The sequence below is a fragment of the Histomonas meleagridis genome, assembly GCF_020186115.1.
Source record: "Histomonas meleagridis strain 2922-C6/04-10x chromosome Unknown contig_122, whole genome shotgun sequence".
Taxonomy (NCBI): Eukaryota; Parabasalia; order Tritrichomonadida; family Dientamoebidae; genus Histomonas; species Histomonas meleagridis.
This window is the reverse complement of record NW_027150761.1, coordinates 1-24,873: the sequence shown is the minus strand read 5'-3', so window position 1 is coordinate 24,873 and position 24,873 is coordinate 1. Positions and strand designations below refer to the sequence as shown.

General features: G+C 27.3%; 3 protein-coding genes across 3 annotated transcripts; 2 read left to right on the top strand and 1 right to left on the bottom strand.

The window, feature by feature from the left end:
• Positions 1 to 4,879: 4,879 nt before the first annotated feature.
• GO595_001209 (uncharacterized protein) lies at positions 4,880 to 5,344 on the bottom strand (the record flags this gene model as incomplete). The annotated part of the gene is made up of 1 exon (XM_067913983.1): positions 4,880 to 5,344. The coding sequence occupies one exon, from the start codon at positions 5,342 to 5,344 to the stop codon at positions 4,880 to 4,882; it is 465 nt and encodes a 154-aa protein (XP_067778592.1).
• An 11,985-nt stretch (positions 5,345 to 17,329) lies between these two features.
• GO595_001208 (TKL family protein kinase) lies at positions 17,330 to 19,801 on the top strand (the record flags this gene model as incomplete). The annotated part of the gene is made up of 1 exon (XM_067913982.1): positions 17,330 to 19,801. One exon carries the CDS (start codon positions 17,330 to 17,332, stop codon positions 19,799 to 19,801), a length of 2,472 nt encoding a protein of 823 aa, XP_067778591.1.
• A 541-nt stretch (positions 19,802 to 20,342) lies between these two features.
• GO595_001207 (EF hand family protein) lies at positions 20,343 to 20,954 on the top strand (the record flags this gene model as incomplete). The annotated part of the gene is made up of 1 exon (XM_067913980.1): positions 20,343 to 20,954. One exon carries the CDS (start codon positions 20,343 to 20,345, stop codon positions 20,952 to 20,954), a length of 612 nt encoding a protein of 203 aa, XP_067778590.1.
• Between the last annotated feature and the right edge of the window lie 3,919 nt (positions 20,955 to 24,873).

The following is a 24,873-nucleotide window of genomic DNA, read 5'->3' as shown; positions in this document are numbered from 1 at the left end:
TTCTCGATCATTTCTGCCTTTCTCACTCTTTTACAAAATCATTTAGTTGAAACCATATACCCAATTTCGCTTGTTATTCGAGATTTCTATGAAATTTGTCATATAGATGAGAGTATCACATCACAAATTTATATTTTAATTTCACAACTTTTCGAATTTCCAATCGGAGCTATACATTTACACGTTATACTTATCCTAAGTACTATAATTGGTTCAATTGCGTTCATAATAAATGATCAAAAAGAGTTTGAAAGAATCATTTCATATCTGTTAAAGTGTTTACAATGCAAAGAAATTCAATCAGAAGCATTGAGTTGTCTTTCTTTGATTGTAGAACAATATTATCCACGAATTGAAGCAATAATTCCTCTGATTGTTTCACCTCAATTATTGACCATTGTTAATAATGAATCAAGTGAAGAATTACTTATTACATTTTGTGAATTTTGGAATACAATTGCGCAATATGAAAATGAATGCGAACAATCGTTTAATATAATTGACAATATATGCATTAACTTAATTCCTGTTTTATTCGAAATAGCTTCTTCATCAAAAAAGCTGAAAAGTGATGATAGTGATGAATATTCTCCACAGACAATGGCAACTATTGCTCTTAAAAATGTAATTCTTAAATGCCCTTGGAAATGTCAAGAACTTCTTGAATCACTCATTGGGAGCTTTTGTAATTCACCTGAAGGTGGGAAAAGAGAAGCATCATTATCACTTGCATCTTTTTTAATCTCGTTTTACCAACTCCCAAATGAAAAACTCGCAGCGGTTTTAGGGGTGGCCGATAGGGGACTTATGGACCCATTTCCAAGGGTGCGCCAAAATGCCGTTTATCTTGTGGACAGCATTGCCGATAGGATAGGCTTAGATGAAAGAGTTTTACACCTCATCCAAATAGTATTATCCAAACTCGGAAATGACCCAGAAATAGCCGAAGATGTTATAAGGGTTGTAGGAAACTTCTTTTCATTGGAATTATTTCCTTATTCAGAACCTTCTATTTCCAGTCTTTTGAACATTGCAATTAACTCGGACATGTTCATTGCAACCATAACTTTCTCATCACTTTCTCAAGCAGCTTGTATTGATAATGATTTAATACTTCAAAAATTTCTTGAACAACTTATACAAATTTTATCAACATGCGAATTAAATGAATGGATGCTAAGTCAATTCTCACATTTAGTTGCTCAAGTGTTATATAAGTTAAATGGGAAAATTCATTTACAATTCGAAATGCTTTGTCAGTTTTTTATGGTGAAATTCGGTTTTCACTTGGCGGTTTTGCCGATAGCCGCTCTGATGCGAAGTTGTCCAAATATCGAATTTCTCCCACAAGTAATTGAGCTTATATTAAAGGGAATGCATACAGAACATTTTGCAGATTCAAGTGAAGGCATTAAAATCATCGCACCACTGTATGATTTAACCCCATTTTCTTCTTTATTACTTGAATCACTTAGGAACATTTTGGTTAAAACAGATATTCCTATTTCGTATAAACAATACACGATTGAAGCCTTGGAATTAATTCTAAGGTTAATTCCATCTGCTTTTGATTTCTTTAATCAAAATATGATCGGATGTTTAACTATTATCGAACAATCGTTATATGATTGGGAAGAATTTGATGTGATTGCATCGTATTTAAGATTACTTAATAGATGTATTCCATCAAATCCGAATTTTATTTGTTCTTTGATGTTTAATGTTTTGAAATTGGTTTCGCTTTGCCAATGCATTAACAATTATTTGTTTGAAGAAATTTTAAATTCGATCGAATCTTTGTATAAAATTTTTCCAAATGAGCTGAAAACGTTTTTGGATAATAATAAGTCATTCCAAAATGTTTTGAGTATCGGAATGCACTTGGATGACATCGATTGCGCTAAAGTGGAATTCGTTTTGAATTTATTGTGAATTTGTTTTTATATATAAATAAAAAATTAATATTTTCAACGTTTTGTTTTAAATTTTATCATTATAAATACCGATCATGAAAATAAATCAATGCAAAAAATAGAGCATTGCAAAGTGGTGATAGCCCCTAAATTAAATATCTATTAAATAATAAATAATCTTCTGTTGACTTAACAAGTGTTAAAAAATTATCATCCTCTGACGATAAGATGTTTTGAAAGGTATACATACCTTATCGTCTCGAACGAACACTGTGAAAAAGTAAAATTCTGAAGCATTCAAAATTTTGTCCGTTTGGAGCACTTCAAAAATCCTGTCCTTCATTGATGAAGAAAGAAATCAACATAAATATCTCAATGATTGGTGACGCATGCGTTGGGAAAACAACAATTGCAGGTGTACTTCTTAACAAAAAATTTTCAAATGATTATGAACCAACAATTGGAGGTTCACTAGTAAGTATTCCTTTTACAGATAATGAAACCAAAAAGTGCTTTTATATATGGGATACAGCTGGAATGGAAAAATACCGTTCTTTAGCACCGGTTTATTATCGGGATTCTCTTGCTGCAATAATTATATTCGATATAAGTTCGCGACTATCTTTTGATCACCTTGAAGATTGGATTACTCATTATCGTGATAATACCAAAAAAAACATGCCAATCTTGATTATTGGAAACAAAATCGATCTTGAGGCAAAAGTAGACACCAAAGAAGCAAGTGACTTTGCGTCTTCGCACAAGTGTGAGTTTCTAGAGGTTTCTGCAAAAACAGGAAAAAACATTGATAAAATCATTCCAATGATAAATGATCTAATCAAAAGCGAAAAAATTGATGATGAAATACCTTATTGCCCACCTATTGATACCAAAAAAGAAGAGAGCTCATGCTGTTAAAAATATCTTTTTTATTTATTCATGAATAAATTGTCTAGATAGATTAATTATTATATTCGAAAAACCTGTTGAAATTACATTGTTGTTGCTTGTTTTTAACATGATCTTAAATTTATAACCTGCTTTATGAATATTTACTTAAATCTGACAAGTTAAATTTTATTGAGATCATAGATGTTATACTGTGCTAATCATTCAATTTAAAATTTCTCAGAAGCATATTGGAGGTTATAAGCTCAACAGAATTTTAATGAATTATAATTCAACATATAAATATTAAGCAAAAGATAGAAATTCATGTTTTAATTTTAAGATTAATAGTATAAAATCACTTGAATTTGGATAAGAAAACTTTAAGAAAATGTTGGATAAAATTTTATTACAAAACAATTATTAAAAGCAATGGAGTTAAATAGCGACTTTTAATGTTGTTCTTTAGAAGTGATTTGTTTGGGTACTTATATCAACTTTTGTGGAATAAGAAATATGTTTTACATCGTGATATAGTTTTATTTTTACAATTAAAGTTTAGGTTTATAGAACTTAATTTACCCAAATGTAAAGTATTACTAATTGATGGTGAAGATAAAGAGATGTTATTTTTAGTTTTGGATTCATCAAAATTCTCAGAATTTATATTTTTATTGGCACCTTTCTCTCTAAGTAATTTAACTATTTCTGTACGAGAAATTCTAGATGCCAAAATAAGTGCTGTGTATTAATTAATTTAAATAATTTCCAAACATTATTTTAAAATATAAAATTATTAAAATAAATATTAAATAAAACAAATAAATATCTTTTGCATGAATATCAATTCCTTCTTGAGCAAGAATATATTTGATAAGTTCAACATTATCTGATTTAACTGCAAATATTAAAAATTTTTAGGGATTTGATAATTTTGGAGAAAATATTTAACAAGAAATAAATTCCCAATTCTTCTAAATTCTTAAATTTATCATTTTTATTTTCATAAAGATATTTAAAGATATCATTTTGATGAAACATAATTGCTGTTTCATCTGCACCTTCAAATGATGAATGATTTTGTACACATATATGTATAATTTCTTCATTTCCACCTGCACTGCATATTTACCTGTTTTTTCTACATTTGCACCTTTCATAAGTAAATATTTAAAACATTTTATTGATCCAAAAAATGCTGCATAATCAAGAAATGTAATATCCCAATGAATCATTGAACATTTTTCATATGAAGTTGGTTTAATTTTTTTTTTTAAAAAAAAAAAATTAAAGTCATTTTGTGCATTTATTTCTTGAAGTTTTTCTATTTTATCGTTTCTAATTATTTTTGATAATTTTATCGTAAGATCTAAAATTATATGAATCTACAGAAGTCTGGTGCGTAATATCATGATATTACGTAATATCAATTAAATTTTTTTCATTCATTTTCACTATTAAATAATTTGATCCATGTGAATCTATATTTCTTAAATTCTTCTAAAAAATTTTTATAATTTGTGGATTATTTTTATTAATTTCTAATTCTTTTGTTTGAATTTTTTCTAAATAAGTAGAAAAAAATCATTCTCTTCTTTTTGGGAATAGAATGCATGATAAATCAAATTGCAAATGACTAAATCATATGAATATGGAAAATTTAAATCATATAATTTCATTATTTGTTCAATTGATGAATCAATGTTTTCTTGTGTTATATTAAATATGATTTTTTCTATTTTACAAAGGAATTCAACCAAAAGAGTTTTTGCATTTTCTTTATCATTATTTTTGGTATTTATAATTTCATTAGGATTTGTGTTGGAAGTAACAAATTCATTACGTTTTCATAAAAAATACAAAACAGAAGCCAGTGTCACTTTTTTTAACTCCAGGAATCAACACATTAATTTTCGAGCACACACAGAATGTTTACACTTGACTAGCTTACCTACCTCAAGGAACATCTTAATCAGTGTTAATCTAAAAAATAACACCAACATGAATGAATTCTTTGATATAAATAATGAAATGATATCGAATTTCCCAATACAATTTTCATTTAAATCATTTTTTATTTAAATCTCTTCCAAGTCACTTAATTTTTCAGCATTATTTTCTTGCAATTCTTCAATTTCATCATTTTCATCAATCTTTTGTTTCATGAAACCGAATTTGTTTCTAAAAACGAAGAATGCGACCAAAGCACCAGCTATGACCACAACGACTGCGACAACCACACCTGCTATGACACCACCATTTGATTCATTTCCTTGATTTTCATTTTGGTTTGTATCCATTTGTGAATTTGTTTGTGATAATGTATAAGAAATTGTATTTATATTTGTATTTGTTCTTGTAGTTGTAGTTGAAGAAGGTTTTGAAGTCGGTTTTATTGTAGGTTTTGTCGAAGGTTTTACTGTTGGTTGAATCGTTGGCTGCGGCGTTGGCTGTGGTTCTGATATTGGAAGACAACCATCGATAGTTTTATTAGCGACAACTAATTGCCCGAAGTTCTTTTCTTTGTAATGTTCCAAAGTCATTATTGAAGTAGCTTTACATCCATAAAATGCATAAAGATACACATAAGGTTCTTCTTCACCATAATAATATAAACATGTTAAATTTGTACAATTAAAAAATGATTCTTTGCCAATATAACTAATGTTACTTGGGAAATAAACACTCCTTAATGAAGTACAATGAGAGAAAACATAACTTAATATTGTTTTAAGTTTTTCTGGAAGTTTAATATATGTTAATGAAGAACAACGATAAAATGCTTTATCGTTAATTATTGTTATGTTATCAGGTAGTATAACACTTGTTAACGATATACAATTGATAAATGTTTCTTTGGATATTGAATTAATATTTATTTCTTCAATATTTATAGATTTTAATGAATGACATGATTCAAATGCTTTGTTTCCAATCGAAGTAATATTCTTTGGAAGGATAATACTTGTTAATTGATAACAATATCTAAATAATTGACTTCCAATTGATGTTATTAAATTAGGTAAAATGATATTTGTTAAATTATTACAACCCAAAAATGCTTCATCTTTAATTAATGTGATTGAATTTGGTAAAGTGATATTTTCAATATGACAACAAGAGAATGCAAGACGTCCAATTGTTTCAAGGGAATTTCCGAATTTTATATATTTTAATCCTGAATAGCAAAATGATTCATCACCAATTGTTATAAGTGAATCTGGTAATATAATCATTTCTAAATTCTCAGTACCATATAGAGATCGATTCCCAATTGTTACGACTGAATTACCAAGTGTAACTTTCTTTAAATAATAACATTTATAAAATGCTTCATCTTCAATAGAAGTAACTGAGTTACCAATTGTTAAATATAATAATGTCATGCATTGAATAAATGATTGTTGTGGTATAGTTGTAACTTTCCCATCAAATTGGATACTTGTTAAGGAATCTTGATAATATGGTTTTAGTTTTGATAGTGAAATATTTGGACTTAAAATCGTAAGATTTTCTAGTTTACACAAAAAGAATTCACCATCATAAACAGAATCAATAATTAAATTTTCTCCGAAAACAACTGTAGTTAATACATCACATGCACAAAATGAATATGTTCCAATCCTACAAACTGATTTACCAAGAATTAATGTTTTTAATGATGAACAACCGAAAAATCCATATGTATCAATATATTGAATTGGTTCTGGAATTGTAAGATATTCAAAATTACAAGCAGTAAATGCACGTTCTGGAACTGTTGTTAAAGTTTTACTAAATGTAATATTTGATAAATGTATACAATTTGAAAATGATGATATACCAAGTGTTGTTAAATTAGATGGAATTATAAGACTTGTTATATTAACACTATAAAATGCTTCTTTTCCTATACTAATAAGTGAGTCAGGTATATTTATATTACATAAAGAATAACAATGGGAAAATGCCTCGTCTCCAATTATTTGAATATTTGGAAGTATTACATTTGTTAATTTATTACTATCATAAAAAGCTCTTCTTCCAATATGAGTAACTGAATCATTACGAATTGTCACGTTAATTAATTCAGTAAAATGATAAAATGTTTCATCTTCAATTGATGAATAATTACTTTCAATAACAATATTTCTTACAACATACCGTAAATTCTTTGTAACATCTTTAAGTGATACTAATGAAGAATATAAAATTAAATTTTGTATTTGACATTTTTCAAATACACTTTTACATGTTTTCAAACCTCTTCCTATGATAAGTGTTTCTAATTTTTGACAATTTGTAAATGTATTAAACGGAATTTCCACAACTTTATCGCCAATTCTTACATATGTTAATGTTTCAGCAAACTCATTTGTAAGGGAAACGTATTGACAAAGTAATGTAAGATTACTAACAGGACAGTAGGAGAATGCCCAATCAACTGATGATAAACTTAAACCACTACCCATTACAAGTGTAACTAAGTTAGTACAATAGTCAAAAGCAGAATAAGAAATATCTTTAACACCATTTGAAATTGTTATATCAGTAAATGATGTGCATTTATAAAATGCATATCCTTCAATGGATGTAACATTATTTGGAAAGATAATATTTGATAATGAGATACAATTATAAAAAGCATATGAACAAATGGTTTTAATTGATTCTGGAATTATAAATTCTTCTAATGATATACAATTATAAAATGCTTTAAATGGAATACTTTCAACTGAATTATTAAATATTGCTGTCTTTAGCATAACGCAATCTTCAAATGTTCCACGAGTTGGGCGATATTCATTTAGAAGAACTTTTTCACCTAAAAATACATTTGTTAATGTTGATTTAAAAACATCTGTCATATATGAAATAAAAGTAATTGGATTATATATTGTAAGATTTTTAACAGGACAATAATAAAATGAATCTGAAATATCTTCATAACATACATTTTCACCAATAGTAAGTGTTTCTAATTTAGTACAATAATCAAATGATGCAGTACGAAGATAAATTACATTGTTTGGTATTATAATACATGTTATAGATGAACAATTATAAAATACATATTTTTGTATATCATTCATATTTTTAGGAATTTTAACATCCGTTAACATTGTACAATTAGCAAATGCTGAATCACCAATTGAAGTAATATTATCTGAAAAATTAAAACTTATTAAAGAAGAACAATTACAAAATGCATTTTCTTCAATTGTATTTATTGTATCATTACTTATTACATTTATTAATGATTTACAATTACAAAATGCACCTATTCCAATTGTGTTTGTTGGATATAAAATTGTATAATTTTCATCAGATTTATCTTCTGGATAACATATAATTTTTGTATAATTTTTGGTATAAATAATTCCATCATTTTCATAATTAGTATAATTTTGATTATCTTTTGAAACATTAATATATTGAAGATGATTACAAAGATTAAAAATATAATTTCCAATTGATGAAACATTTCCTGGAATAAAAATTTTTGTAAATGAACAATTTCTAAATGAATATGATCCTATTGTTGTAACTGTGTTAGGAATTATAAATTCTGATATTTTTCGACATGAATCAAATGCATAATCTTCAATTGTTGTAATTTTTTCTCCTAATAAAACATATTCTAAAGTTGGTCTAATATTTAGTGTTAGTCTTAAAATAGAAATATTTGAACTTAAAATCGTAAGATTTTTTATTGGCGTAAAAAGAAATATATCCACAATATGTGTTTCTATTCCTTCACCAAGAACAATGGTTTCTAATTTAATACAACTTTTAAATACTTGATAACCGATTGAAGTCACAGAATTTGGAATTATAATATTGGTAATTAAACGACATGCATGAAATGCATAGTCATCAATTAGTTGAACTTTATTTGGTATTATAATATCCGTTAATGAATAACATCTTTGAAATGCATATGCTTTAATTTCAATAAGTGAATCAGGTAATGATACATTTACCAGAGATTCACATTCAAAAAACGCTCCACTTTCAATTGTTTTAATTGAATTACCAAATATAACATTTTTTAATGTTGAAAATGAATAAAACATATGATAATTTATTGTTGTAACTTTATCTCCTAATATAACATTAGTTAAATTTGATTTAAATCCATTTAGATAATTAAAATCTTCAGCATCACCAAGAATTGTATAATTTGTTATTGGACAAGCTTGAAATGCATTCGCATTAATTGTACTTACGTTTTCTTCAATAATAAGTGTTTCTAATTTATTACAATTATAAAATGCTTTTTCATCAATCAAAGTTACAAATTTTGGAATTATAATTTTTGTGAATAAAGAACAACAAGAAAATGCTTCTTTACCAATTATTTTAGTTGTATTTGGGAATATAAAAGTTTCTAACGATTGGCAATTATAAAATGCTTTATTTCTAAATGATTCGATATGATTTCCTAATGTTAAATTATTTAATTTTTTACAATCTGAAAATGATGCAGCTTTAATTGTTGTTATCTTATCACTTAATATTACATTTGTTAATGTACCTCGAATAACATCAGTAACATTTAAAATTAAAACCATCGGACTGAGAATCGTAAGATCTGTAATTGAAGATCCCTCAAATGCATCTGATCTAAAATATTTTACATTTTCTCCAATAGTTAAAGATTTTATATTCTTACAATACCTAAAAGAATGAACTTCAACAGTAATTACTGAATTAGGAATTACAATACTTGTTAAAGAAATACATGTGGAAAATGCTGAATAACCAATTGTTATAAGAGAATTTGGAAATGTTAAATTTGTTAATGATGTACACTCATAAAAAGCTTCTTCTTGAATTATTTGCGTATTATTTCCAAATTTTATAGTTAATAACTTTCTACAATAAATAAATGCTGATTTTTCAACTGTTATGATTTTATCACCAAGAATTGCATTTGTTAAATTTGAACAAATGAATCTATTAATTGACGAAATCGATATACTTGGACTAAGGATTGTAAGGTTTGTAATTTGAATAGAATATAATGAATTTGATCCCATTTTTTTTATACTTTCTCCGAGTATTAATGTATGTAATAAATTACAATTTTCAAATAAATAATCACCAATTGTTTGAACTGAATTACCAAATGTAAAACTTGTTAATGAATAGCAATAAGAAAATGCACTATCACCAACAGAAGTAACTTTATCTGGAATTATAACATTTGTTAATAATTTGCAACCTAAGAATGCCATTTTTTCAATTATTTCAACAGAATCTCCAAATATAACATTTTCTAATGAATAACAATTACAAAATGACTCATATCCAATTAAAGTTACTGCATCTGGAATTATAATACTTTGTAATGCAGAACATTTATAAAATGCCCGTGAATAAATTAAAGTAACAGATTTACCTAATGTAATATTTGATAAATTAGGACACTTATAAAATGTATTATTATTAATTAATGTGACTTTATCAGGAATTGTAAATGTTTTTAATAGTAAACCAGTAAATGCATATTTTCCTATATTAATAACATTATTAGGAATTATTATATCAGTTAATGATGTACATGAATCAAATGCATAATCACCAATTGTCTGAACTGATTTACCAATTGTAATATTCTTTAATAACTTACATTCTTCAAATGCTCTATTACCTATTTCTTCAACTTTATCTCCAATAATGACATTTGTTAAATTATATTTAAAAATAGAGGTAAGAGTTTTAATTGAAGCTGAAACATTTGTACTAAGAACTGTAAGATTTATAACTGGACAATTTCGGAATGTAGAAACGTCAAGTTTTCCGACTTTTTCTCCGATAACTAAATCAACTAATAATTCACAATTATAAAATGCAGAATTAGAAATAAGTGTAACACTATTTGGAATTTTGAGACTTGTAATTGAACATTCACTAAATGCAGATACGCTTATTTCAATAATATTATCTGGAATGATTAGGTTACTTATAGAATGACATTGATAAAATGCTCTTGATTGTATTATCTTTAATGATTTTCCAATTGTAATATTAGATAATGATGTACAACCTTCAAAACAACTTTCTCCAATTGATGTAATTGAATCTGAAATAATAAAACTTTGTAAAGAAATACAATTTTGAAATGCAAATTTTCCAATAACAACAAGTGAACTTCCATAATTAATTTGTACTAAATATTTACAATCTTTAAATGCATTTTCTTGAAATGAACCTATTTTATCACCAAAAGTTACTGATGTTAAATTAGTTAAATCTAGATTCTTTAATACATAATATAGGTTATAAGGACTTAAAACGGTGAGATTTTTAACTGAACATTCGAATGAGTGTTGATAAGGTTGCGCGTTTTCTCCGATATATAATGTATCTAAATTGACTTTATCTAATATATAATCACCAATTGAAGTTGCTAAATTTCCTTTTACAATAAAAGTTTTTAATGATGTGCAATACTGAAATGCATAATAATCAATAGTAGCAATATTTTCCAAAATTATTGGTGTCTTTAAAGATACACATTTAAAAAATGCTTTCATTTTTATTGTGGTAAGACTTGTTGGAATTGTAATGTTTTCTAATGAAGTACATTCAGAAAATGCTTCGATTCCAATTGATTTGATACTATTTGGGAGTATAATGTTTTTTAATGATGTACATTGATAGAATCCACCATCTTCAATTGAAGTAATGGAATTTGGAAGTGTGACGCTTTTTAAACGGGTATTACAAGCAAATGCATTTTTTTCGATTAATGTGATGGTATCACATATAATAATATTAATTGGATCTGTAACTAAATTTATTGCGAAATCATGATATGAAATAGCTGTACTGGAAAAAGTGATATTTGTAAGATTATTACATTCAGTGAATACATTAAAATAGATTGTTTTTAATTTTATTCCTATAATAAGCGTTTCCAGATTGATGCATCCATTAAATGCATCACTATTAATTACTTTTACAGAGTTCCCAATATCAGCAGAAACTAACGTTATCCAATTTTTGAATGCTGACTGTGGAATGTTATCAATTCCTTCTGATATTACAACATGTTTTGCTTGATTTTTATATGTTTGGGTGAAATCTGAAGTATTTGTGATGTATAATGTCTCTGTTTCATTATCAAATGTTTGATGTGTGTATGAAAAGTATATTGAAAATAAAAAAATCAAAAAATTGATTTTCCCCATTTGAGAAAAAATAAAAAATTATGGCCAACAGATTTGAATGATTTTGACTAAGTTAGCATTGAAAAAATAAATGCCAAAATTCACTTTTTTACTCATCAAAAAAAGTCGTTTTTTCGATCATCGAACTGAAAAAGTTGATTATTGAATACAGGAATTAACATGCTTTACCTTGAAAGTGACAATTTGCTCAAAAAGTTAATGTAAACAGTGAAATGGGAATTTAGGGAAACAATTTTCATTTGTATATCATATGTCAAAGGAAATATAACATTAACAGTAAGTCAAAGATATTATTCGCAAATTTGATTAATGTGCTATAAAAATTGTCGATTTAAGATTTTTTAATGATACTCGATCAAAAAATTATATTTCTTTACATCATTCTTTATAATATCGGATAAATCAAAAAGTAGTCATGACTTGAGCAATATCATATTATTACTTCTTTGCGTAAAAAATGTATAAAATATATGAGTAAAGATTTGCCTGTTGATGATAAACCTAATAATATTATAAATTACTAAAGAAGCAAAACAGGTGCTTTTGAATACAGTAACGAGGCCAGCAATTCAAATGAAGAAAATCCAGTAAAGATGATTTGTATACATAATTAAATGCCAGAGGTTAATTTAACAACAAAGTTATTGATCTCTTCGAATGAGCTCATTACACAGTCTAGTTTGTATAAATCTCATAAAAGCATTACAATGTTTTTCATCTTCATCATTTACAAGTTGTTTTCTTTCAAGAATTTTCGAGCCATCTTTACAATTTTTAATGAATAACAATGGTTCGAATGTTACACAAACTATACAATTCATTCGAGGAATATTTGATGTATTTAATAAAGGTTCATTTAAAGATTTACCTTTACGATTATTAAAATATTTTAATGATGCAATTACACATAATCCAAAATTATCATTATATTGTTCATCTTTAATTCCTACATTTATAAATTATAATATACATTTTTGTTCGAAACAATTTTTGTTTAAGTTTTGACATTTTTTTACATTCATCATCGAATAATCAAGGATTTGATTTATCTTTAACTAATGTATATCAATTACATTCAACTATAAATAATATTGGTGTTAATGAAGAAACTTTATCTTGTTTAATAAAAATTATAGCAAGGAAGTTGAACTAATCATTCATCTTCTATGTTTTTTATACATGTTCCTTCATTAATTTTATTAATATTAAGTTTAATTGAAAGTGAAGAAAACTCAAAAAAATATTTAAATTTATTTTATGATTTATGTAATTATTCGATTTATAATTGTATTCAATGTAATGAGTTATTTTGATGTATTATTACTGAAAATAATACAAAATTTTAATAATAAATTTTCTTATCATGGATTTACTTTTAACTTCAAATTTTCTGAAGATTATGTAATAAATCGAATTATTCCATTAATATTCTTAATTTCACAATATATTTCTTCACTACCAATAAAATATAAAATATGATATCAATTATTTATCCACAAAATAATAATGAAAAATTCTCAGAAGAATTATTAACTTCATTTGCGAATTCTTCTTTTATAAAATCGAGTAATCCTCTTCAAATTACTTTATTAAATTATGAACAACTTAAAAATGGTATTACTATTTATTTTTATCTAAAAATTGATTCATTTTATGGCCAATGTGAACTGTTTAAAATTTATAATGAAAAAGATAATGGAATTCGTTTTTATATGCAAGCTCAATTTTATCCGAAATTAATGTCGATGATAATAATAATTGAGCTAATGCACCTTTAGTTATCTATTTTCCTAATTGTGATTCTTAATTACAATTGAAAACATACCAAATAAAAAACCTTTGTTATCATTTTCTTATTCAGGAAAACCTTCAATAAATTTTCCTTTAGATTTATTTCCTTTTTTAACTGGAAAGATTGTGAAAATTATTTTCGGTGGAAAAGAAAATAAAAAAGATAATTTTTATGCAGAAGTTGGCGACTGATATATATTCGAAGGGATTTTAACTAATATTGAAATCGGTAATTTCGAAAATTCTGTTTCTGATGTTAATCCTTTATTAGATTTAAGAAATAAAAAAGGTAAATAAGAAATCAGTGAAATTATTAATTCCATTTTTTACAATTTTTAATCAAATAATTATTAAATTCATTAACAAATATTTTTCAGAAATACATTTTTAGAAATTAACGTGTTTAGAAATTAAAACAAATTCATTTAATTCTGAAGAGAAATATGAAATTTGTAAACAATACAGAATTTCCGGCTAATGGACAGATTTTCGTGTACGGTACTGTATTTATCAAGAATTAATAAATTTACTTTTTGAAATTCCATTAGTTTATTCTTTATGTATTTTATATTCATTTAATAAAAATGAATTTGATTAAGTAATAAATGAAAATTTAAGTAAAATAATTGTAAATGATTCATTTTGGTCATGCGGAGCTTTTTATTGAATATTTATGATCCAAGAATTTCATTACAATCAGAAATAACAAATATAATTTATATTAAAAAACATAAATCATTAATGATAACAACAAAGAAAGGTAATGTGAAAATTATTCCTGAAACAATAATTTCGAAAAAATCATGAATAAAAGTTAGAGAGTTTGTTTTTATTTTTAAAATATTTTTTATAACTAAATTTAAATGCTATTTTTAATATTCAAAATTTTGTAATAATAAAGATTTATTCACTATTACGATTTTATAATTTCTTTCATTTAAAAATATATAGGGGTGCAAAAAGTCCTAACCCCACCCCCTTTTCTCGACGTCCTCTTGATCAAGAAAAATGATGAATGAACTCTATGTGCGTTTTATTATTTTTTAAAAATATCGTAAAAGAAAGATCTCCATATGCTATCGGTGAACGATATATGGGGGTCGAAAAATTTTCGATGAATTTATTAAACATTTTCAAAATCATAATTTTTGCGTATGGAAATATTCTTTTATCAAAATAGAAATTTTTAATTTTCAAAAATTGTCATATACAATCTTAACACAATCATTGAAATAAGACTATAGTCTGGTAATTTTAACATAAATATTTCCTTGTAATGAATTGTTCATATTCTTTTATAACAGTAACAATATTTATGCTATACAATGGGTGATCTCTCGCTGGAGGCTTGTTTGGTATCTTCCAAAAAGAAATGCTTAAGTCGACGATACACGTGGAAAAACAATTGCTCAAGTTACACTAATATGGGAAACACAATGAACTTTAGCATTTGGTACTTCAAAATCACTGAGAAGAAATAAACGAAATTGCTAAATTAGATAAAATACATATGGAAATTTGGAGTGATTTTAGAATTATGCTCAACCATGTTGAGGAGATATCTAAGCCATGTTTTTTGCGAATATTTGATCTTCGAGTTGATTTTAATTTGTTAACAATATATGCTTTATTTCCATTTCTTATTGAAAATGAAGATTTGATGTTTGTAGAAGAGGAATCTGATTTAAAATTTTTGTTTGTACTTTATTCACGAAGCACATTTACTATTTCTGTGTAACCTTTTTGGTGTGCAATTTGAGTTGCAGTAAAATATTGTTAAAACGTATTCCAAATTATTAAAACATATTTTAAATTATTAAAACATATTCTAAATTATTCAAATGAATATTTTTTGCATTAACATCAATTCCTTTATCTAGAAGTAATTTTACTATTTCTATATTATTATTTCTAACTGCTATATGAAGTGCCGTTTCAAATTATTAAAACGTATTCCAAATTATTAAAACATATACAAAATTATTAAAACATATTCTAAATTATTCAAATGAATATATTTTGCATTAACATTAATTCCTTCTTTATCTAAAAGTAATTTTACTATTTCTATATTATTATTTCTAACTGCTATATGAATTGCTGTTTCAAATTATTAAAACATATTTGAAAATATTATAACATATTCCAAATTATTATAACATTAACAAATTTTCGATTTCATTAAAATGTTCTGCGCAGAACCAATTGATGTAACTTCTTTCATTGATCAATGATTTTTAATATTTATTTTCCATTCAAATATTCCTGCACAATTTCTTGTACTTGCGAATAAGCGATGAGCCGCCTAACACAATTTCGTCGATTTCGTTCTTTTCGATTTTTGCATCATTCAAAATATCTTTAATTGGATCAAGTAACTTTTGGAAGATGTCTTTGTTGAGTTCTCCAAATTGTTCGCGTGTAATTGTTTCAACAAAATTTTCTTCATCAATTTTGATTATTGTTTCATTTGAAAATGAAAGTTCACATATCGCTCTTTCAAGTCACTAATTAGTTTTGCTGTCATTGTTAAGTTCTTTCCAGTCTTTTTTTTTGTATTTATTCGAAAATACAATTATTGATATCATCACCTCCAATTCGTAAATCGCTAAAAGAGAGAAAATCGTTTTCGAGGAGCGCTACGCTTAATTTAGTACTACCAAAGTCAAAAATCAATAATTTGCTCCTATCGTATTTAGTTATTAATAATATAAGCAATCGCAATGGAAACTGGTTTGTCGAGACTTAATGATGTTTAAACCTGATAAGGTACCGGAATTGATTATTGAAATAGGTTGGAATAGTGTAACAGTTTTATTTTGTAGCTTAAGAATAATGATGATTTCTTCGGAAGAAAAATGCTACTGGATTTCAACATATGAATGATGTCTTGCATAAAAGTTAATAAAAGAAGTATCATTTTTAGCTAATGAAGTAAATTTTTGACCTGTTTCAACAAATTGTGTGGTTGGCGATAATGATTATCAAATTTGGTAATTCCAGCGCACAATTAGAGCTCGCAGTGATGATTTGATTTGCCATCGGATTTTCATATTCATGTCTTCCACCACCATTTGCAAGTAAATAAATAATGTTTTCAAGTTCCGTGCTTATGGCATTACTGGGATTGAAAATTGCTTAAATAAATTGAATTGATTTATCTTCCTACAATTTTACTGACAAATAGGATACGATCGAATTTTGATAATTCTGTTCTTGAATTGTAACCCAACTGAGAATGATCTTTATCGCGGGGCATCGATTCATTTGCCTATCTTATGACATTTTTTTTGTGGTCTGACAATCATAACGAATGATGATTTGAGGATTAATATTTATTTTGATGCTCATTTTATTAATTTCATACACTAATAAAATGTTACAGATTACAATATAAACAAATATTATTAAAAATGTTTTAATTGGTATGTTCAGATGATTTGATCAAATCATACAATAATTATTGTTGAATAATTTATCGGTATTACGCTCAAAAAGTTTGAATTAAATTTTTTTCAATGATATAACCGCAGTCGAAGTTTTTGATTACCATAAAAAATGATGATAAAGCAGCAAGACCCACTTATGAAATATATAATGAATCCAAACAGTATTAATATTGGCAAAGAAATGGGTAAGGGAACATTTGGTAAAACTTTCCTTGCAACAAATAATAAATATAACAAAATAATTGTAAAACAAATTTTTAATACGGATCCTCAACAAACAGAACAAAAGCGATATCTCCATGATGCCAAGTTAGCCGTTTCTTTGTCATCTCCTTTTATTGTTCCTGTTGTTGGATTTACGAATGCTCAACCTTATTATATGGCTACACAATATATGCCAAAAAATCTTTTTAGCTTATCTAAACACAATAAAACTTTAACACCCACACAGAAAACAATGGTTTTATTAACGATTGCAAAAGGACTTGAATATCTCCATTCTAAAGAACTTACATATTCTTACTTTAAATACAGCAATATTTTATTTGATGAAAATATGAATCCTAAACTTGCTGATTGTTGGTATTCCATATTTTTATCTCCAAAACAAATCAAAAAGCTTTTGATTTCTTCAAATCAAGCTGCTCCTGAAGTAGCTTCTGGTGGGGATATAACCAAAAAGTCAGATATTTTTGCATTTGCTCTTCTTATTTATGAATTAGCCGAAAATGTCAAACCTTTTAGTAACATTCGTAGTTCAAAAGAATATACCAAAAAGATAACACAAGGTGAGCGACCCAAATTCAAAAAGATGTCACCTGAATTACGAAAAATTATTCATAAGTGTTGGCATAATAATCCTGAATTTCGTCCATCCGCATCCCAAATAGCGGATGAAGTAATGCTTTATGTTGACAGTCTCTTTCCTGGCACAGATGCCAATACTGTTAAACAATTTCTCAAAAGTAACACCAATAACTCAGAAACCGCCAAAACCGCCACATCAAACATTGCATCAAAGTCCAACGAGATTTTCTCATATGAGAATCATCATCGTAAGCGCTCTAAGTCACGACGTCATCACTCTAAGCCCGATATATATGTCTCTGATGTCATTGAGCCAATCCCATTAACTTCTGAAGAAAGCATTATCCCAATTATATTAAGTAATTGTCAACATCAACACTTTATATCATGTCTACAATACTGTGAGAATGAACTAATTCCAGAGAAAGTCATCTCAATCATTCCAATCTTTATATCACATTTCCAAAGTGATGTTGAAGAACAATATATTGATCTTTTGATGAGTGCATTTATTCGTATGGTTCAACGTGATGCCAAATTCATTCGAATATTTGCAGAGAGATCACTTTTATCATATTTACCATTTCGTGGGCATCTCTTAGGGAAGACTATCTTTCTCATCCAATATTTATTGTATTATTCTCCATCATCAATTTCGACGTCACATTTTAAGATGTTTCATATCTTAATTAACAAATGTCCTAATGAGATGATGCCATTAATTCATTTCTTTTCATATAATTCAACACGAATTGATAACATATATCCATTTGTCGACATATTATTTAATTGTATTAATGATTACATCGAAACAATACAAGGAACATATCTACTTCAAGCATTATTATATATGTATTATAATAACCAACAATTTGCACAAGCTCGAAAATCGAACATCGATGAAATTATACCGAAATTCTTTAACTCGTCAATTGATGGAAGTATTAAATTATGTTATGGATACTTCTGTACTATAAACAATGGACTGAATCAATTAGACTCAAACATATTATTGAAACATTTAACAAAACCAAATTTCGTGAATACGATTGTCTCTGTATTACTTCGAAGAAATGAATTAATGACCAAAGAAATATTTGCAAAATTGGTCGACTTATTAACCAATGAAAATGAAGAAGATACAAACGACATATGGAACTTGTTATGTAACATAGCATCAAACAAAATCGACGAGGACTTGTTCCTTTCGGTGCCGAAATGGATCGACTGTTGTCTACAAAACCCGGAGAAAGGAATTGTTTTGATTTCTTATTTGTTCAAGTCAATCAAGTTAAGACAATTAATTACAACATCAACCAAATACGTGGACACGTTAAACGCATTGAAAATTGACAACGACACAGAAAAATTTGAACTGGTGGCGAACTTAGCGGCAAACGGAAGATTTAATCAGAAAATTGTGATGTACTTCTCAAAAAGTGGAATGCTTCAGAAAATTACATCGATCGCTGATCAACAAAGTAATATCGAATTAAAGGCTAAAGTCCTTGTCATGATTGAGAAGATGGCGTGCTTCGGCTTCTTGAATGAGTTTACAACATTTGTAAATTCAATAATAAAATTATTGACAGTGAAACAATACTTACCGTTAGCAGTTCACTCTGTTGCAATGCTCTCTGTGAGCAAAGAATTCACTGCCAAAATCGCAGCCAAGAATGGAATCATGAAATACTTCAAGGATTTGATGAGATATAAGAAATATAGAGAAGATGCTACAACGTTCCTTAAGAAGGCAGGGGAAATCACTATCTGATATCATTTGTTATTGCCAAAATAAAGCTTTTTTTTTTAGAGAAACGTCATAACGTTTTTTGTTTATCGACAAACAAAATAATCACTTTTGTATGCAATTTATGAGTTAACAAAATTGGCAGTGAAATTCATCGTCGTGAAAATCGATTTTTGTGCGAAACCGAATGTTTAACACAAATTTCAGCGGCAAAAAAATTGAGCAGAAGTCTGGCACGCGTTCAATTTTGAGAGAAATTATATTCGTTTTTGATAGGTGGATAAGACAAGATCTTGGTCTGTTCTCATCGAAGAAAACCAAAAAATCTTTTTAGTTTTATCCAAAAAACTATGTTAACTCGTAAATAATAAAAAACAGTGTATAGAAATATAATATTTTTGTTTTTAATTTATATATTCCGGTGTTCATTCCAAAATTATCGTTTTGATATTTTGTAGTAAATATAACTATAACGCCGAGATCCAGAACCAACTGTCAAAATTCTTTGGTTTATTTGCATAAATTGCTCTCAAAATTTTCTGAGAAGTTCTCTTCACAACTTAATATGGGAGTAAGCGGAAGCACAACTAAGAATAAGAACCAAACCCTTCCTCAAAAGACTATACAGGAGCTCGAACAAACAACTCACTTCAGTGCTCCAGAAATTCAAGATCTTTACGGAAGATTTTTAGCTCATGCTAAGACTAAGAAGAGGAAGACATTCCTTTATGTAGAAGGATTCAAGGGCTTATCTGTTAAAAGTGAACAATTGTCGGAGATGGTATTTAATGCATTTGATCGTAATGGTGACAAAAAACTCGATTTCACCGAATACATGCACGGTCTATCTACTGTATGCTCAAGAGCAACTGAGAAAGAAAAGGCACAGTTCATCTTTAACATTGTTGATTTCGAAAGAAAAGGATCATTTGGAAAAGACCAGCTCAAGAAAGCTATTGCTTTAATCACAAAAGAAGTATCTCCAGATTGGTTACCAGATGAACAATTGTCCGTTATCGCAGAGACGTCTTTTAATCAACTTGCAGGATCTATTGATGGAGATGTTGTCGATTACAAGAAATTCGAAGCTGCTTGTTTAGAGCACCCAACAATTCTTAGAGATGTTAATATTGAACTTGACAATGCTAACAAGCATGAAGTACTTATCACACACTAATTTTCATCCAAAAAGTAAATTTTTACCATTTTTTTAAATTTTTATATTTTCTGTTAAACCGTCAGGCAAAAGCCGTTGAAGTATTCAAATCGAAACTTTTTCTAACGGAAGACCATTGTGAAGTGACCATAAAACCGGAACGTTGCCAATTGAGAACAATTTACATCGATTGAAAAAGTTACTTTGTATCGAAAACTTCCGCACTCAACCAAATATCTTCTCAATTGAAACTAAGAGCAAACATCATCGGAATATATCATTATGCAATGCAACTTTTAAGTATTTGAAAACTCATTTTTCCTATTGGTTAATTCTGAGAATAATACGAATGTATTTCATACATATATGAGATATCTCAAGTCTTTAAAATAAATAATTAAAAATATTTTTCTCTTCTCATCAAATATTTTCACATTCGAAATTTTGGTTTAGATCAGCACTGTGGTGTTCATCTAAATCATTGATTTTATATTATATAAAATTATATGTATATTTTAATATAAAAATGCACATGACTTTGTAAATGAATTTGATTGTGTAAGTGTATTTTAATGAATCAATAAATTACTATATGAAAATGTATTTGTTAATAGAATACATTTATCAATAATTATTCCAGTACATGTAAATTATGAAAAATATATGTTTTACATTGAGAACTATTCATCATCATAACTTTGGCTTAAATAATGTTAAACACTCTTCATTATTATAAAGCATAATACATATAAATTAATGTTAATTTTTAGATATGTAACACATGATAAATGGATTTTCTAATGATGTGATTGCATTCGAGATTCTTTACTTTAATGAGATTTTAATGTCTAATTTATGCTCGTTTCCCACACATTGTTAATTATATTCAAATATAACTGTTTCTAGAATAGATAATAATTTAATGTTTACCAAAGTTAGCTTCAATTTAAGTTTGGATGGGTGGTCCAATATAAAAAAGAAGGGAAATTTCAATCAATAACAATATGCATACTTTAAAATTTTAATAACATTTCGCAATGGTTGCATTTGATTGCTTGTCTTCAATATTTAGACATAAACCTTGTTTTAATACAGAGCTGCATCGAAATAAATTTAGTATCTTAGAATTTCATAAAGTTAAAAATGATTATACACAAGGGGTCATAAACTTTATTCAGGATGAAATGTCGATCAGAAATATGATATACTATGAAAGCAAACTTAATTTAAGAAAACTGACAAAATCTCGATCCAATTACAAACAACAATTTCAATTTTATAAAGTTAATATGAAACTTCTTATATTGCATATCGCCATGGTTGTTCTCAGAAAAATATTTTGCAAAATATAAAAATTATATTACAAATTTTTAAACATATATAATATAAAATCTATTGAATAAATTACGCATGCGATAAGATATTATCATTATAAAACTGAATGTTATTGTTGTTTGATGAGCTCCTTCCGCATCTTTTCATGTAAAACAAATTTCTTTTCACAATAAACAATGATTCACAAAAACAGAAAAATATTTTATTACCACATTTCAACATATTTTATTATACTCAAATCCATTGGTCCTCATCTTCCTTTATCAAACTATTAAATTCATTGTCCACTTCTTCGTGATTTCTTCCCATAGTTGATAACGAATTATTATTTACATTTGACAACGATTTTGTTTTCGTTGTTTGTTTCTTATTTCTATTGAACATAAATATTACAATTCCGACAATTATCAAAACTATCACAATAGCGCCGCATATAATACCAATTAACAATTCATATGATATCGAATTATCTTTTGGTGTAACATCAGTTACAACGAATGTGTAAAAGTCAGAATAATAACTATAATAAGACGAATAATATATAACAGTGTGATCGTAATAAATGACATTTGCTGATATATAATAATTCGTGCACTATCTAAAGTTATCGTTTCAAGTCCTGGACATTTTAAATATGCATTATCAAAGTTCAAAAACGAATCGGGAAAAAAGACTGACATGATAAAACGTTTGGGTGTTAAAGATGTATTCGACCACTAAAAGAAATATTTATGTAAGTGATTAAGATATTCTATTTCACAGCTGATATTCCATATTTGTACTTCGTTCATAAAAATGGAACAATTTTGTTCACAGATGAATATATTAATCCATAACATAAGCATTTCAACATCATTAGAAATCCATTGTTCTGAAAGATGTAATCGTCGAGAATTAGTAAAAGTGCTGAATAAAAGTAAAGTATAGAAAACAACAAACGGTTTTGAGTGAACGTTTATATAAAGCATACAAAAAGTTGATTTAGCTCCTCCGACCAGAATTGGATCTCGTTTGAGTTGGTGATGTTTTTACTTATGAAAGAGTCGTTGATTAAGTCAGAAAAAAAAATCAAAACTTTTTTTTGGCTAGGATTCCATATTAAATGCCAAAAAAATCAGTAAAATATTAATCTTTATAGAGCTTGTAAACTTACTTTCGCTCTTTGGTATGGGTTCTTCTGATGTATCTAATGGACAATCAATAAATTCTGGTTTATATTGCCCAACTGGTTCTTGGTCAACTTCAGGATAATTTTATGGAGGATTTTCATGAGGTGCATCTCCATCTATTATTGGTCCATAACCTTAATCAATTTCTTAAAGATAAATAAAAATAATGTTTTCTTCTGAACATTGAATATTATTAGAAGAATTTCGACAATTTCATGTGTATGGATTTTTTTATCTTGAAGTGTGTTGCAGGTGGATATAATAATTCATCTTTATTATTAAAAAAATCTTTTACTGTTTTCATATTCATTTTTGCTTTTATTTTAATGACATAATTGGGATTTTCTTTATAAATTGAATCTAAACTTGATGACACTAAAGTGAATGTTCTTGTAACGGTAGGTATAGAATGCGGTCGGGAATGATCACGAGGACCCTAGGGGCCCCGCCCCGGCGGGGCCCCTAGGGTCCTCGTGATCATTCCCGACCTTAAGTTTTCACTGGGGGGATTGGAGGGGTCTTCGGCCTCCGGAGGTGCCCTTCGGACCCCTCCGGAGGCCGAAGACCCCTCCAATCCCCCGAGTGTGCTCGCTCCGCTCGCAACAAAAATCAAAATGATTTTTGTGAGCCATACAATTCGTCTGAAAATTTGAATGCGCATTCAATTTTGAGAGAACGCGAAACTTTTTGATAGGAACGATAGCACTTTTAGCACCACTTTTCGCATAAACCTATCAAAAACCTCACATAACCAACACGAATTGTCCCCGGTTATCTTTGGTCGGACATTTATCCTATTCAATTTATCTTTGCCAGGAGGTTAATAGACAAAAAACGACGAATATTTTTTGAATACATGGCAAACTTTATTTTAAATAGTAAATAACTGTTATAAATTAACACTTCATTTTTTCTTCATGTATGCGAATATTTTTTTCCATTGCTCAAATTGCAGACAATATCAAAAATAAGGATCTTGATGCTATTGATGTTGCAATATTCTTTGATCCTAAATATAATAAAATGGGAAATTACAACAATTTTATTATCAATCCAATTGGGATGATAATAAAACATAGTAATTCTTCCGATTTTTATTTTTATTCAAAGAGAAATAATAGAATTCTTTGACAATCCAATACTAATATCAATTCCAATTACTGAAAATAAGAAACCACCTATAAATCAAAATGTTCATTATTTAGAAATAGACTTATTTCCATTGAAATGTAAATTTGGACGATGGTATGCGTCATATATCTATGAGTCATATAATGATGAAATTAATCGTACATTATTAGATAATGTAATCGTTAATAGTCAACATAAAGACAAAACTCATCAATCTGCTTTTGATTTAAAGCAGGATCTTTTTCAGAGTGCCTAAAAAATAAAAAAAAATGATTTAATTTTATTTTATTTATTTTGATTCTATA